Source organism: Bufo gargarizans, chromosome 8, assembly GCF_014858855.1.
Source record: "Bufo gargarizans isolate SCDJY-AF-19 chromosome 8, ASM1485885v1, whole genome shotgun sequence".
Lineage (NCBI taxonomy): Eukaryota > Metazoa > Chordata > Amphibia > Anura > Bufonidae > Bufo > Bufo gargarizans.
Window position 1 is genome coordinate 15,117,139 of NC_058087.1, and position 18,122 is coordinate 15,135,260.

Sequence of the window (18,122 nt, forward strand, 5' to 3'; positions counted from 1 at the left end):
CCACCCCCATCCTTCTTCTTCCTCCAAACACGGCGAGTGGTGTTGATACCAAAAAGTTCTATTTTGGTCTCATCTGACCACATGACCTCCCATGCCTCCTTTGGATCTTCCAGACGGTCATTGGTGAACTTCAAACAGGCTTGGACATGTGCTGGCGTGAACAGGGGCACCTTGCATGCCCTGCAGGAATTTAATCCATGACGGCATAGTGTGTTACTAACGGTAATCTTTGAGATTGTGGTCCGAGCTCTCCTCAGGTCATTGACCAGGTACTCCCGTGTAGTTCTGGGTTGATTCCTGACCTTTCTCGAGGCTAGATCTTGCATCCAGACTGAGAAAGACTGACAGTCATCTTGTGTTTCTTCCATTTTCTAATAATTGCGCCAACAGTTGTTGCTGTCTCACCAAGCTGCTTGCCTATTGTCTTGTAGCCCATCCCAGCCTTGTGCAGGTCTACAATTTTGTCCCTGGTGTCCTTATACAGCTCTCTGCCATGGTCTTGGCCATGGTGGAGAGGTGGGAGTGTGATTGATTGAGTGTGTGGACAGGTGTTTTTTTTTATACAGGTAACGACCTCTCCATTCTTTGTAGGTGGGAAAATTTGCAAAATCGCCAGTGTATTAAATACCTATTTTCCCCACTGTATCTTACAACACTTTGGATAAGCACCCCTCCTCCCCCGCCCAAATGTCTTAAAGTTTCAGTGGCTCATGTTATACAGCTACAGTTTTTATACAAGATTATGCTCCAAAGATTCCATTAGAAGAAAACTAAAATCTTACGTCTACTATCACAAAATCCAGGCAGCACCAGGCATTCGTGAAATATGTTGCAAATCCATAGGCCAACCATTTCAGAAGCATTTCCAAGAAAAAGATGTAAGTGAAGAGCTTGTCAGCATATTCCAGCACTGTTTTGATCGTTTGATGATTTTCGATGTAAATATCCTCAAACGCCTGAAAATACAGTTTGTAATAGTATTTGAGACTATACAATAGCTATGCTCTTAACAAAACTCTGGACCTAAAAACAGCTAAATATAAATACAAAACTTAATGGATGGTTGAAATAAAATAAAATAAAAGTTGACTAGTTAAAAGTTAGAACATGAACTCAAATAAGGTATTTTGTCACCTGAAATAAACAGCTCATGCATGGCAATAAGGAGAATCTGTCAGATTTTCTGATATATCTGCTTTAGCAAACAACATGTATCAACAATATATCAACATGGCCGCTGGCAACCCGTCCTGGAATGTTCCCAGGACAAGATGTCTACCCATATCTCAGGGCCCCAAAGTAAAACTTAGCAAAAAGAATTTTAATTAAAAAAAGTTTCCCTCAGTCCCGCTAACTTTATCCGACTTTTGTGTCTGGAACAGGTGCTTCAAATTCTAAATATGGTGCTCATCCTGAACAGGAAATGTATCAATGAATTTAACACCAGATAACTGGGAAAAACAACACTGATATATTCTCCAGCTTTATTTAACATATTACAAAGTTGTCTGCCTGCAGCTACCACTAGGAGGAGCTCACTGCAAACATGTTTATACAGTGCAAATGAGGTTATATGATGTCTTTGCATTGAGCTCCCTCTTGTGGTGGCTCAGTGCAGGGCCCCAATTCTCCTCGGTCTGTAGAGCAAATGTGTAATCTGCTTTTATTATGCCAGTGTAGGATGCGTTGCCACAATTTGTACAGCTGCTTGGGTGGGCCCTTGCTACACTACACTCAGAAGGCATTTCACACAGATGGGATGTGCCGTCAGGCTGCTCACACACCCCTAGGTGTGCTGAAACCCTAAATTACATATAAAATAAAAGGTATCATTGTAATCAGCATGAGCACCTCTACCAAAAAGTATTTCTGGTTTAAGAGGGTCCTACAGCTGCTTTTTAACTGCTTTATCCTTATTTTCTTAAAATAAAAAGTAAAAAAAATAGGTAATTTCCACATATACCATAAAAAACACCCACATAAAAAGGTCACCTAGCAGAAAAAAAAAAAATGTTCTGGAATTTAAGAAGCCATGCTACAGAAAAATAATGAAATGATTACGCTTTGTGAGTAAAATGAGAACTGTTGTGCTCACCAGGGCACCGCTGCTAAGTAGGATCATGAGGATTATAAATGATTCAAACCAGCTGTGTTCGACAATAAGGTAGCAGGTTTTTCTGAGATTCCACCAGCTTTTTCCTCTTCCCTCCGCAATATTTACTTGGCAGCATGGAAATCTCTTCACGCAGTCTAAAGGAAATTATATAAAAGCAATGGACAAATAATAATTAGTTTAGGGTGCATTTACAGGACATGTTTCTAGGCTTTCCATACACGTTGCTACAGGCTGCACCCATAATTGTCAGCCAGCACCTGTAAATGTTATTTGGCAAGTACAGATGCAGCCCAGCAATTCCAAAGAAAAAATAAAAATGCTCCCAACAATTTCTGGTGAGCTGCATGAAGATCCCACTGCCTACGTCACATTGTGTACAAGCATCCTTATAGTTATTTGTGTCCTGTGTTTTTTTTTTGCTACATTTATTGGAAATGCTAAAAAAACTGCTGCAGTCAACTGACACAAAAACTACTTCTGCAACTAGAACCTTAACCAAACATCTTATCTACTACTTACGGCCTGCTTTGAGAAAGAACACATGTAGCAGCCGCTGTTGAGACAAGGTGGACATTAGTTGCACTGTGCCCACTACTTGTGTCCTTACTGTAACACAGCTCTATTTTTGCAGTATGAAATCTAGTAATTATAACCAACCATAGCGTTGTAGGAACGGCTTTTGACTTGGTACAGAACCACCCACTCTCCTTGCTCTTGCCCTGAACATGAGATGTAAATTCTGAGCAGAAGCTATAATCCTGGAGGCTCACTTTAAAATATAGCATTTAACAATAGTTTGGCAATAAGTAAGATGTGAGTATACCCTCTGTAAAGCATGGCTCCGGTTCAAGAGCCTCTTCAGAGTCAAAGCCGAAGAGTTCATCTTCTCGCTCCATTCCTGGTTGTCTTATCTCTACTGTGCTGCCTTCGGAGGAACTGGAGATAGAAGGTTTGTCCTTCTGCAATAAAACCCATCAATTACATAATATTCTGTACCAATGCAAACATTACATATTGCATTCTCGTTTAGTTGACCAGTCAGACGTCCATTTTCTGCCCCATAGAATATCTTACATACTGTACTTGCCATGTGTAGTTACATTATGGATATTCTGGGAAATTATACCCTTTATAAACATGAAGTATATTTAAGCTATACACAGTAAACAAATAATGAAGCAGAGACTGGTCTCTTCTGCTTCAGGTCCTCCAGCATTTTTTGCTAATTTGAGGAAAACTTCACAGGTCACTTTTTTATGGATCGGATGCAAGTTCCTTTCTTCATAATATAAGTAATAACTTTTTCTTTAAAGGGATTCTGTCACCAGGTTTGGGGCTATAGAGCTGCGGACATGCACGGCTAGATCGCCGCTAGCCTGTGCGCAATATATGTGTCCTATAGGGCTGTGTGGTTTTAATTTCTTTAAAAAAGGATTTTATAGATATGTAAATGAGTGTTGAATGTGTCCAAGGGGCTGTACGAACCTTACTTGTGCGCAGCCGTGCCCAGCCACGCCCGCCTGTGAAGGAGCCCAGCACCACCTAAGTTTCCTCCTTTCATTAACCTTAAATAGCGGTAATCTCGCGATGCGCGAGCTCATGCATGCACAGTGCCGGTATAGTGTTCCTTCCCTGTGCTGGCATCAGCCTCAGGGAAAGAACTGAGCATGCGCGAGCTCGCGCATCGCGAGATTACGGCTATCTATCGTTAATGAAAGGAGGAGACATAGGCGGTGCTGGGCTCCTTCACAGGCGGGCGTGGCTGGGCACGGCTGGGCTCCAGGAAGGTTAGTACAGCCTTTTGGACACATTCAACACTCATTTACATATCTATAAAATCCTTTTTTAAAGAAATTAAAACCACACAGCCCTATAGGACACATATATTGCGGACAGGCTAGCGGCGATCTAGCTGTGCATGTCCGCAGCTCTATAGCCCCAAACCTGGTGACAGAATCCCTTTAACTTTTTTTCCGGGCATATTGATACAAACCATCCTTATTTAGCTAGTAGATGCACTTACTATAGTTCAGGCAATAATTACTGGTGGTGCAAAAAGGTACAGTGACCAGTCCAACATCTATGCAACACTTACCAGGTAGTTTACAGACCTTAAAACTGTATGTACAGCTTAAAAGACAGAAGAGAAATATTATGTATCCAAAAAAATCTGACCAAAGTTTAAGACGTTCAAGAGATCAAGAACAACGTGTAGTGTTCTCTTATGTGAACTTGGGTTTCGTCATTATTCAGCTTAGAAGGATTGTTCAACAGCGGTCAGAGAGGAACTGGAGGATGAGCAGTCTGATAGATTTATCACTGGAAATAGCATTCTGCAGCTGCTTTGTACTGTGAAACATAGAAGCTGCGGAAGCCACAGGGTGCAACATGTACAAAAATGTTTGTTAGCCCAAATAACATGTAAATCAATAATTAAAAAAATGGCTCAAAAGATTTCCATAGCACCTTATTAAGGAATGTAAATCATAGAGGTAGGTCCCTACTCAGAACATCCAAGTATAAGCCAGATTAGAATGCTGCTTAGTAAGAATAATTTCTGCTCTAGCTGATTTGGCAAGACTTGAAGCTTCTGAGCCCCTTAAACATCAGATATAACTTATGGTATAATTCTTCTAATATGGGGCAGAGGGTTTTTAGGGCCCTTTAGGTTGCCGGGCTAAGAAGCAGCCATAGTAGGTCAATTATTGTACTGAGGTGCCAGTAGTTGGCACTACAGGAAAAAAGTGTTGCCAAACAATCACTTTCTTTCTCTCTTGGTGAAACAACCTGTCCAAGGAACTGTCACCCCTAAAGTAAATATATAGAAACTCCCTACAGTTACACTCAATGTACTCTACCCTGATGTGCCACACAGGCGTCCTGCTGAGTGACAGCAATTAATGGCAAGCACCATAGTGTCCAGAGTGGTTGTAACTCAGCTTTTCATAGATACATCTGTATCGTCAGGGAGCTAAACCTGTAAAAAAAATATTATCCCAACAATTGCCTCCAAGCAAGCAAGCACACATCTGTTGTGAATTTGAGATGCCATGGCACGGTCACTAATTTATCGGTTTGGCTGTCGTAATGGGTCTCTCAACTTAGAAGACTATGCTTCTCATAGAAAATGTGTGTCTTCTGTGAAAAGGGTAGGTGCAAATTTAACAACAAGTAGAGGGAATCTGAACCTCAATTAAACACAAGCAAACCGAATAAATAGATAGATAAGTAATGGATGAAATGCAAGAAGGGTTCATTCATTATTTTTCCTAAGGCTAGAAGTAAAGTAGAATTTTATAAATCCGCTTTGGATTCAATTTTTATTGTTGAATTTTCGGCCACATTTTTGACTTTTTTTTTAGAGAATCAAGTTGGAAAAATGAGGCATGTTCCCTTTGCATTTTCACTTTGCACTTCTTGCAGTTAATTCAGTAACTGTATTTCATTTCCCTCCCCACCCCTCCACCCAAGGAGGATGGCATGCACATTGTTGAAGTAAAGTGGCATCAAGGACCACTTACTACATGCAGCCCGTAGACAGCAACATCAACTTGGTCGTTGATGGAAAACATGATTTTTTAAAGCAACATGCTGCTCGATTGATTTCAGCACCATGGAGAGTGGTAACAGCCTAACCTGTTTTGCTATTTCTCAGAGCATTTCATTGTTTCACAAAACAGGGTAGGTTGGCCAGTCCTGCATGATCATGCTATGGTGACGTTAAACAGTTCAGCACTTGGAATAGCTGTGCATATTCTTTGTTGAGTTGCAATGGATGGTAAGGCTCATAGCTGAGCAGCATGCAGACCGATAGTCGTCAGTAACATAACCATATATATTACTTGACTGGACACGTTGCTCTGTCTTGTTAAAATAAACACCAGAGCTGAATTCTTGACTCCTTCAACTTGGAGGTTACCTCTGTGGGAAGTTAGAAGGGGAAGCAAAAAAGTCAAACTATGACACATTAAGAAATTCATGGAGGTGTAAATTGAAATGAGAATACTGATGAAATGATACACTTTATACTTTCTAGGACCAATTTCCATGCATTTACGAGAAAAAAAAGAATGATAATTTTCAGTGCCTTCTGATTATTTTGCCAGTGTGCAATGTTTGTGTGTATTATAGTGTTTCTATGATACTTTACAAAATAATAAATTCATCAGTGGTGGCCTATACAAGAATAAACAAGGGTGATCGGCTTAAAGGGCATCTGTCAGCAGATTTGTTCTTATGAAACTGGCTGACCTGTTCCATGTGCGCTTGGTAGTTGAAGGTATCTGTGTTGGTCCCGTGTTCATATGTGCACATTGCTGAGAAAAATTATGTTTTCATTTATGCAAATGAGCCTCTAGGAGCAACAGGGGTGTTGCCGTTACATCTAGAGGCTCTGCTCTCTCTGCAACTGCTGCAGCCTCTGCACAGAACTCTTCGTTTATGGACATGTCAGAACAGGTGACAGGTACTCTTTATATATTACATTTTCACACTGACCATTGAGCAATATGTAATAAATAACACCTGCTGTCACTTTCCAGTTTGTGCTAGTCAACAGTCTCCTCATTATCATCATTATTGCCATAACCCTCCCGTTATAACTACTGCATAAGGGATGACTGTTAGATCTATAGGGCTCTGACTGTTGGTAGCCCAATTGATCATGAGAACATGGGTCCAATATCCCCAAATGAATAGAGTAGCAAGTCGAGCATGAGATTTGCCCCTTTATTCATCTCTATGGGACTGATGGAGATAGCTGAGTTAAGCGCTTGGCTATTTCCGGCACTTCCATAAGCATGCTCAACCATTACTCTGTTTAAATGGGGAACATGTGGCCCCCATGTGATCAGAGGGTGTCCCAGTTGTTAGACCCCACAACCGCCCTCCAACCCCCAGTGGACAGGGAATAAATTGCTCTTACTGGAATCTTTAACTTATAAAACTAAGTTTAACTTTTTAGGCTCCTTTCCAGTTGAGAGTTTTAAGTATTAAAATACAAATTTAATACTAACACATCATGCTATAAAATCCTTCACAGGCTCTAATTCATATCAAAACTACTGTGTGACATCCTCAAGCCACATCACAACCTCTAGCTGGCTAATCCAAACCACATCACAACCACATTGTGACTACTCAAAACCACATTGCAACCACTGGGTGGCTGCTTCAAAACACATTGTAACTCCTATGTGGCTACTCCAAACCACATCACAACCATTGGGATGCTACTCTAACTAGTGTAGCTCGGGGGCTTGGGCCGAACACCTCGGGATGCTCGCGTGCTCTACCAAGCACCCGAGCACAATGGAAGTCAATGGGAAAAACCAGGCACCCCCTGCTCTGAAGAAGGGAGGGTGTATGATTCATGCAAAAAGTTCCTAAATTGATGGAAAAACCACTGAAATGGTTCGGGAACAGCATGGGGAGGATGTCTGGATGCATCTTGGACTCCCAGGTTGCTGCTGGGAACGATGTTGTCCGAGTAGTACGCCCCTTTTACAGACTGACAATATGCACCAACCCGAAGATAAAATCGATTTTATACGGAGGAAAAAATGTTAGGAAATATTATTTCCTGTATATTTACTTGAAGGAAGAGGCACTCCAATACAACCTGTATATCACATAAAGGAGGGCCTCATTCACATTGTGGTACAATTGTTCAGGTAGAGGGACTCCTACACTCATAAAGCCTATGCACTAAGTGAAAGGGCTGCCAAAAATGACAAAGAACCGGTACTCCAATATGCCCTTTATTACACATAAAAGAAGGGCATCATACACACTTGAAAAATTATGATTGATGGCTTGCTGGTGAGATGACCCTCTAAAAAATTATATGTGAGGGCCCGCAGGTGAGCTCACCCTGTAAAAGATTTTAGGTGCGTGCCTGTAGGTGAGCAGACCCTGTAAAAGATTGAAAGTGAAGGCCTGCTGGTGAGTTGACCCTCTAAAAATGATATGCAAGGGTCTGCAGGTGAGCTGACCCTGTAAAAGATTTGAGGTGCAAGCCATGCAGGTGATCTGACCCTGTAAAAGATTGTAGGTGAAGCTGACCCTGTAAAACATTATATGCAAGGGCCTGCAGGTAAGCTGACCCTGTAAAAGATTGTAGGTGAGGGCCTGATGGTGAGCTGACCCTCTAAAAAATTGTATGCGAGGGCCTGCAGATGAGGTGATCCTGTAAAAGATTGTAGGTGAAGGCCTGCTGGTGAGCTGACCCTCTAAAATATTATATGCGAGGGCCTGCAGCTGAGCTGACCTTCTAAAAAATTATATGCGAAGGGCATATATGCGAGTGTATTATATGCGACAAATAAGCATTTTGATATGGGTGGCTACTCTAATTAACATCAGAACCACTGTGTGACTTCTCCAATCCACATCGAAGCCACTGAGTGGCCACTCCATTTCACATCACAAAGACTGGGTGGCTACTCCAATCCACATAACAACCTTAGCTACCCCAAACCACATCACAACCACTAGGAGACGACTCTAAATCCCATCACAACCACTGGGTGGCTACTCCAAATCACATAACAACCAATGGGTGATGACTTCAAACCACATCACTAACACTGGTTGGCTACTCTAATGCACACCACAACCACTGTTCAATTACTTCAACCTCCATCACAACCACTGGGTGGCTACGCCAATCAACAACAACACCCCTGGTTGGCTACAATCACATCCACTGGGTGGACACACATAGACAAGTCAGGCAAAGTATCGCAGCAAAAAAACAACTTTTGATTTCATACCATACATCTTGGGATGTGTTAAGCCAAGAAATAATGTGAAGAAAGACACATTTTTATGTCATTCTTGTGGGCTAAAAAGTATTTAATTTGAATCGACATGTAAATATGGTATATATACAGGGAGTGCAGAATTATTAGGCAAGTTGTATTTTTGAGGATTAATTTTATTATTGAACAACAACCATGTTCTCAATGAACCCAAAAAACTCATTAATATCAAAGCTGAATATTTTTGGAAGTAGTTTTTAGTTTGTTTTTAGTTTTAGCTATTTTAGGGGGATATCTGTGTGTGCAGGTGACTATTACTGTGCATAATTATTAGGCAACTTAACAAAAAACTAATATATACCCATTTCAATTATTTATTTTTACCAGTGAAACCAATATAACATCTCAACATTCACAAATATACATTTCTGACATTCAAAAACAAAACAAAAACAAATCAGTGACCAATATAGCCACCTTTCTTTGCAAGGACACTCAAAAGCCTGCCATCCATGGATTCTGTCAGTGTTTTGATCTGTTCACATCAACATTGCGTGCAGCAGCAACCACAGCCTCCCAGACACTGTTCAGAGAGGTGTACTGTTTTCCCTCCTTGTAAATCTCACATTTGATGATGGACCACAGGTTCTCAATGGGGTTCAGATCAGGTGAACAAGGAGGCCATGTCATTAGATTTTCTTCTTTTATACCCTTTCTTGCCAGCCACGCTGTGGAGTACTTGGACGCGTGTGATGGAGCATTGTCCTGCATGAAAATCATGTTTTTCTTGAAGGATGCAGACTTCTTACTGTACCACTGCTTGAAGAAGGTGTCTTCCAGAAACTGGCAGTAGGACTGGGAGTTGAGCTTGACTCCATCCTCAACCCGAAAAGGCCCCACAAGCTCATCTTTGATGATACCAGCCCAAACCAGTACTCCACCTCCACCTTTCTGGCGTCTGAGTCGGACTGGAGCTCTCTGCCCTTTACCAATCCAGACATCTGGCCCATCAAGACTCACTCTCATTTCATCAGTCCATAAAACGTTAGAAAAATCAGTCTTGAGATATTTCTTGGCCCAGTCTTGACGTTTCAGCTTGTGTGTCTTGTTCAGTGGTGGTCGTCTTTCAGCCTTTCTTACCTTGGCCATGTCTCTGAGTATTGCACACCTTGTGCTTTTGGCCACTCCAGTGATGTTGCAGCTCTGAAATATGGCCAAACTGGTGGCAAGTGGCATCTTGGCAGCTGCACGCTTGACTTTTCTCAGTTCATGGGCAGTTATTTTGCGCCTTGGGTTTTCCACACGCTTCTTGACTATGTTGACTATTTTGAATGAAACGCTTGATTGTTCGATGATCACGCTTCAGAAGCTTTGCAATTTTAAGAGTGCTGCATCCCTCTGCAAGATATCTCACTATTTTTGACTTTTCTGAGCCTGTCAAGTCCTTCTTTTGACCCATTTTGCCAAAGGAAAGGAAGTTGCCTAATAATTATGCACACCTGATATAGGGTGTTGATGTCATTAGACCACACCCCTTCTCATCACAGAGATGCACATCACCTAATATGCTTAATTGGTAGTAGGCTTTTGAGCCTATACAGCTTGGAGTAAGACAACATACATAAAGAGGATGATGTGGTCAAAATACTCATTTGCCTAATAATTCTGCACGTAGTGTATAACTGGATGGAATATTGCTTATGTTTATCAGTGTATTTGTTACAATGTATACTGTATATGTGCTTGTGTATTACGTGGCATATATAATCAAGTCTTAACCATTAATACACTGGCAAAATATTTTTGTTCAATGGTCAGAAAATATAAACATATACTGTTAATATTTAGAATTTGTGTCACTTAGCTTACCCCCTTATTTTCATCGGTGTCGGAGTCACTCCCGGAGTCTTCAGAATTTTGTTTCTCCAAGTCTGACTCTCCAACAGCAATAGGCACTGGATCGATGAGGCACTGTTTTTTGCTATCAGCCATCCAAACTATCCTTTCAATAACATTGTTGGTACCACTTGTTGCATCTACAACTATAGCAGGATCTCGTTTTTTTATGTTCTCCACTATTACGTTGGTGTAAATTCCATTATCATACTTAATTGTCTGTTCTCCAGTTTGTTTTGTGTTATCGTCATCTTTAGTTCTCAGAAACAATTTTTGGAAAAATTCTTGCAAACATTTTTTTGATAAAACCAAGCCTCTCCGGATTCTGTCAAATGCAATCTGTAGGTGATTGAGCTCAATGTCTTTCTCATTTGCGCAAAGATTTTCAGAGCTAAAAGAGCTTAAAAGCAAGGCCAAGAACAAGTTTAGCACCTATAATTAAAAAGAAAAAAGTAAAAAAAAATAGGTGTTAAACCCACGAAACGTTATAAAGCAAATAAAGAGGATCCTTACTCTACAAAAATATTTTTAAATACAGCGTAAGTGTGATCTCTTGTATATACACACCATCATAGGAGTTTAATCATAACGACAACCTCTTATTATATGCATTATAAGGATACCTTCACACACAATCTTTTGTAGCAGTTTTTTGTCTCGTAAAACATTTTCTGCAAATTTTTTTAAGTGTTTTTTTTGGGTCATGTTCAGCTTTTTATTTTTTTGTTGTTTTAAACTTGCGGACAGCTGCCCCACTGACAAATCTAGTACTTTGGTGGTCATTATCTGAAGTCAGAGCCAGAGGTCATGGCCATGGAGGAACCATATTTTCAGCAGATTAGTCAACTTGTAAATGCATGGTGACTTTAGAGGGAACTTGTTACCATTAAATGTAGTGAAATTTTCAGGCAGCATGTTATAAAGCAGGAGGAGCTCAGCAGATTTATATATACGTAGCTTTAAACCTCTGATGTTTCTGAGCACATTAGCCAAGTGGGCTGACAATCTCTAATAAGAATGGAGGTATATCCTCTTCAGGGATGAGTCCCTCCCTGTTTTGGTTGCAATGATAGCCAGGGATATGTCTGGAAACATTGTGGGTGACGCCATGAAGAGGCCTTCATAAGGGAATGTTATACTGGCCTTACTCCTGGTATTATGGTGTGGGGTGGCATAATGTATGGTACCCAGACCTCACTAGTCTTCATTTCAGGTACACTGCCAGGTTGGCATCACATTGGTTTGGTCATGGAACTAGTGGCCATTTCCTCAAAGTGTCCCCAAGAACCGTTTTTTAGCAGGACACCACCACACTACATGTTGCTCGTACTACTATGAGCAGCCTGCTTTGCCTAAATGTGTTACCGTGGCTGGAAGCATCTATTGACTTATCTCCTATCGAGCACATCTGGGGCGTCATTGGTTGGCAATTGAAAGAGAGCTGCCAGCAGTGGAGCTTGATGGTTTGCGTTCCCAAGTGCATCCAGTGAGGCAGAACATTCCTCACACAACCAATATTAACCTCATTGATAGCATGCTAAGGTGTGTAAGTGCATGTATTTCTGCACATGGTGCTCATATTCAATATTGAATTAATTGATATGTTTTTAATATTTTGTTTCCATTTTTTGTCATTTGCATACCATTAATATGTATATTTAGCATATGATTTCCATAATTCCACGACTTTTCCTTTTTTTTGGTGTTGCAATTTCAATGTTGAAGAGTGTAGTCTACCTCCTAGAAATTTAATGTGTAGAGCATGCTCTGTACAAAATCCGTATGAATGTAAATATAAGGATCAGACCTGAACTAAAGTGTATTTTGTACATCTATAAGTGATGCTCATGGAGAAAATTAATAGGTGCAATAAATAACTAGTATAAAATAAAGCATATACCACAAGATTCCCAATCACCATCACCAACATGAACACCAAGATGCACATAGATTGTCCTGCCACCTCCATACAGTCCCACATGGTCTCAATCCATTCTCCACATAGCACTCGGAAGACAATCAGGAAGGAGTGGAAGAAGTCATTCATGTGCCAGCGAGGAAGTTCACAGTCGTCAGAGATTTTACAGACACAGTCCTTGTAGCTTTTGCCAAACAGCTGCATGCCAACCACAGCAAAGATGAACACTATGATGGCCAACACCAAGGTCAGGTTTCCCAAAGCTCCAATAGAGTTCCCAATGATCTTGATCAGCATGTTTAGGGTAGGCCATGATTTTGCCAACTTGAAGACACGAAGCTAGAATATTGAGAATAATAAAACATTTTAACATTTTATGGCCTCTTTTGAAATTTACTAATATGAGCACTTGATATAATCATTGGATAAGGCAGCAAACTCCAATCAGATATCTTTCTGTTGTGTTTTTGTATATGGGTCTAAATTAAAAAACTACAGTTTCCCTATAATTCTCTTAATCCTCTGTTTTTATTTTAGTAAAGTCCACAGTACTATTTGTATTATTCTACAGGTGAAATGATGCAGTGCTCCTCCAAACAACCAGAACTCACATTACAATGAAACTTCAGATGAATATCCATCCTTGCAAGACATTTATTAATATATCTTTATAGCAGATAGAGCTTTGTTTTTCTCATACAGAGCTCAAAATACCCTGAAATGTTATACTGTACATTTAAAATATATCATTCTGTCTGCCTGCAGATTCCACTAGAGGGCGCTGTGTAGGTTCCTCTAGGATCTTATACAGTGTACTCAACTAGTACACAATAAGCTCCCCAGCTCCCTCTTGTGGTGGCTAACAACATCCAGTATGTTATCTTTCAAACTTATGTCTATGCAGGGGATTTGAAGGACTATCTGAAAAAAATAAAGCTTTTACTGCTATGAAGTTATATTAGGAAATTAACCAGAGCAGAATGTTGGATATCCTAATGACATGATGAAAAAGCTGAAGATTTACTTTAAAGTCTAACTCTAACAAAAACTTCCAGCCAGCTCTGCTGGCATCTAAAATTTCAATTACTTAAATAGGCTATTCTAAAGTTCCCATTCCTGTTCTCTACTAGGCCACAGCTAAAGCCTGAGATGACTATGACAAGGGAGCAGTGAGCTACTTGAGAACCAACATTTGAAATGTTACTACTAAGAGACAAAATAATACAGCATGCTGCTCTATATTGTTTGGTCAACAGAGTCTGGCAGGCACTGTTTCTGTGAATCATCTTAAAGATATGGTACTTGTGCTATTCCTGTAGAGGGGCAGGACAACAGAAATTGTTAGCAGTCAAAGTAAAAAATTATGAGCTCCATTCCTCCACTTCTGGTAACCTCTGGACCAGAAGTTTGATGTGTGGCCTACGTTACATGCACATCCAGAGTGGACCAGAAGTGGACCTGGAGAGCTCTTGAAAAGGTGTTTGTTTTTGACTTTGGCACCATACCCAACCCCCTGACCATGGATTCCCAGTCTTAAAAAAACAATTTAAGAAGAGCGTTTGATAATCTTATGTGAATGGTCAAAACACAGAAACTGTAGAGAACCCTCATAACGTGTTAAAACATTTTTCAATGTCGATTTAAAAATAATAATGGAATGTCATTTTTTTAAGGAACCCATATAATGTGTATTATCAGTATTTGTATAGCTAAGCCTTAAAGGACTACAAAACATAGAATATATCCAAAAAGCACCAACTCCCTCCTTAATCTCCTACTCAACTTTAATCTTATTTTGACTCATGGTGTATTCAAAACTGATAAAATATGTAGAATTTTTATATATATGTCCCAGAAGCCACTTCTCCTTTCATACAAGATTCTAGTTGTTGCTCTGAGCCCACTGGCTTCAGCAGGAGCCTCCCCCCCCCCACTGATGTATCTGAAACAGGAGACAAATAATGTCACATCCTACCTCACTGACCCCATATCCCTGAACCCCAGTGTTCTCTGCATAATATGTAAACGCCCATTGCTTTAAGAACATGCAGAAACTCCTACAGATTGAGAACCAGTTTTGGTAAGTTTATCCTCTGTTTAAGTTTCTCATTATTTTCTAGAAGGTAAATAAATATACTGCATACATCCACAACAACACTAAATTACCAGTCTAAAGGATCGAAGAATACTGAAACTTCCTCCTGTTTCGATTCCAAGTTCTGCTAAACTAAGTCCCACAATAAATGCATCAAATATATTCCAGCCCTTCTGGAAGTAATAGTATGGATGCAATGCAATCAGTTTCAATACCATTTCGGATGTAAAAATGGAGGTGAAAACCTGGGAACAGAAGAATTATTTTCAGTAGTGAATTACTGGCATTTGTGCATTTCTGTAGCTTAGACAACGAACCACAAGCATGCAAAAAATATATAAAATTGTGACGTATCAACACCCAATTCTGTTTATGTTCCAGAGTTTATATAAAAAGTAGCCAAGTGACATTTATGCCTCCATTCTGCCTTAAAATAAATATGTAGCTTGCTTTCTATAGGTAACTTAGTAATAGTAGATAAGCCGATATGGGCACCTATTACCCTTGGTCAATTTGTCGGGAAGCAGAAATGAGGCAAAATTGTTAAAGCAGTACCAAATATTGGGTGGTTTTATGTTGAGGGACATGTTTTCAAGGCCCACACTAAGAACCCTGATGCTATTAGGCAGCCTGACTGAATCCATATATAGTCCTATCTGTAACTGTATAGATGATTCTCATAAAGTAGTCATCCTGTCATGTGAACTTGGGGCCCAGAATCTAGAAATTTATATCCATGTTCTATCACTAGCAGCAATACCAGATGGTGATGAGAGAACATGGCATGGACTGGTCCACAGGGAACAGGTGAATCCCCTGGTGGGCCCCTGAGCAAAGTAGGCCCCTAGTTGCCCACCAGCTGCACAGGTGGCACATAACACAGTAGACTTACTGTACTACATATAGATAGGCAGCATATCTATATGGGTAGATTATTTTACAGAGGTCTCTGTATATTATTATAGATGCATCAGGTGGCTGAGATGACTTTGAGATACAGAGGTCACCAGCCAGAATCCTCTTTCCCCAGGGACCTCTTGTCTTGAAGTCACTGCAGGGACCCTTGTAATCCATCATCTTGTAGCATCTAGCTGCTGGGTGGTAAGCTAATGTTCGCATGTTGCTTTACAGTGGGCCCCAAGATTGAATTTTTAACAGTAGGCCCCAGGCCCCCCCAAGTCCAACACTGTGAGAGAACCTTTTTGACCATTCGTCTCTTGGCACTGCTCAAATGCCAAATGGTTAGTCTGACCATTACATTCTTAAACCATGTTTCTTAACGCTCCCTGCCTGTAGCCATATAAACTGCACAAACTACTAAGACAAAAAGAGAAAAATAATGTAACAATAATGTTACAGTAATGGCGTATGACACATTAGCAATTTGTGTTTTATTCACTGTTATTTAACACTATGTTATATATTTTAGCAACAAGCAAAATCATTGAACCCACCAGATTCCCATCAGAAAGAACCTTCCTGAAATTATTATCCATGTTGGCATGTTCCATGGCCATGAAAACAGTATTCAGAACAATGCAGATTGTGATAGCAAGGTCTGAAAATGGGTCCATCACAATGAGCTTCACGATGTCTTTAAACCTCAGCCACAGATCGCAGCAGTCCCAGATTAAAAATAATTTAGCAAATTTATACCACCGAGGAGAACACCTCTTCTGTCTTGAATCTTGAAGTTCTGAACATAAAGCAGATAACACTTTTAAATGAAGTATAAATGAAACAAGCAGTATTATTAAGTTATTTAGTTCATGTGCTAAGTTTTAGGCAGCAGAACCATCAGGCAGGTTGTTCTGGCGGGCTGCTGGAGTTCTCTGGGTCTAGCCTAGCCGGATATAGGCCCATTGACTATAAAGGGAACCAGCGTGGATTCCCATTCCCCATTTATGCCGGGATTCAGCCAGACAAAAACTGCAGCACACAGCGATATTTGTCTAGCCAAATCCTGGCATAAATCCCAGAGAACAGACGGTTTTCCACAAGATATCATTATAGTCTATGGGGTCCGATGGGCATGTCACACTATCCGGCTAGGCCAAATTTGGAGACCTACAGCAGGCCGTTGAACAGCCTGTGAAATTGCTCTGCCGACTGTATGAAAAAGGTCTTAGCTAGTCCCATTGTAACATGTTAACTTCACTTATTATTTTTGAATTTGGCTCATAGTGCATGAAAAAGATCAGAATTTTTTTTTCGATTGAGGGTGCAACCAGCGATTGACCATAAATGCACTTGCAGGTAGAGAAGTACAATGGTTTATGTTTAAAATCTAGACATCTATGGTGCTAGCATTTAGGCACTGGCTTTTAGTTAGCTTTCTCCCCATTCATCACATGTCCCAGATATTGAGATAACAGTCTTAGAGTCTTAGATATGGGATGTTTTTTTGCTATTGCTAAAGGTCATTAAAGAGGCTATCTAAAGTCAGAAAGACATGTTCCATGGTTTGTAAATGTAAAATAAAGAAACTTACTAATGTACTGAAATGTTCAAAACTCCATGGATGGTCCAATTTCACTTCCAATCACATGGTCCCACAAGTTGGAAGCTTCTCCTGTGAGCTGTGATGTTCCAATCCACCTTCAGGTATCAGGGAGCCCCCAGGACCTGAAAAACATAGTTACCTGCTCCTCAACATTGGGTCCCAGCTCTACTGCAGTGCTCGGGTCCCCTGCTCTCAACATTTGGTTTGACGCTGCTGCAGCCAATGACTGGTCGCATCAGGGACCTGCCCCCCTTGAATCACATCAATCAGTCACGTGGTGCAAGGGGGGCAGGTCGTCGCTGCGGCCAGTCATTGGCTGCAGCAGAATCAAACCAAATGTTGTCAGGAGGGAACCTGACCACTGCATGGCGGTGGGGGAGAAAAGATGCTAGGACTCAATAGCGGGGAGCCAGTAAGTATGATTCCATCTGCAGGTCAGGCAACAAGGAAAAAGGGGGTCTGCCAAAAGACCCCCACAAGATAATCAACCCTTCTAAGGCTGCGTTGGAGTATCAGGACTTACAGGAGAAGCTCCAAACCTCCAGAACCACCAGACTGTGAAATCAGGCCATTCATCAAGTTTTGAAAAGTATATTAGTATGCTAATGTTTCTTTATTTACAAGCCACTGAACATATTTTTTGGCATTGGATAACCCCTTTAAAAGAGGAAGTCAGTGTTGGCTTTACATACTAGGCACAAAGTCAAGTTTTCATAGAAATAGCTTCACAGAGCCAAATAGGTCCCAGTAGAAACACTTTGGCAGTCTGAAGGACCCACTTAATTAGAGATACTTCTGAGTGTAGTGGAGGACAGATTCTGAGCATCTCCGAA

General features: G+C 40.6%; 1 protein-coding gene across 1 annotated transcript in view; it reads right to left on the bottom strand.

Annotated features, from left to right (window-relative positions):
• Window positions 1-18,122, bottom strand: part of LOC122944650 (sodium channel protein type 2 subunit alpha-like) — a 181,434-nt gene that overhangs the window by 55,237 nt on the left and 108,075 nt on the right. The window contains exons 16-22 of the mRNA XM_044303168.1: window positions 16,241-16,482; window positions 14,858-15,031; window positions 12,674-13,030; window positions 10,747-11,205; window positions 2,940-3,072; window positions 2,096-2,250; window positions 783-956 (exon numbers count right to left, since the gene is read on the bottom strand). Of these exons, the coding sequence (XP_044159103.1) occupies window positions 783-956; window positions 2,096-2,250; window positions 2,940-3,072; window positions 10,747-11,205; window positions 12,674-13,030; window positions 14,858-15,031; window positions 16,241-16,482 (1,694 nt within the window). The remainder of the gene's footprint in view (window positions 1-782; window positions 957-2,095; window positions 2,251-2,939; window positions 3,073-10,746; window positions 11,206-12,673; window positions 13,031-14,857; window positions 15,032-16,240; window positions 16,483-18,122) is intronic.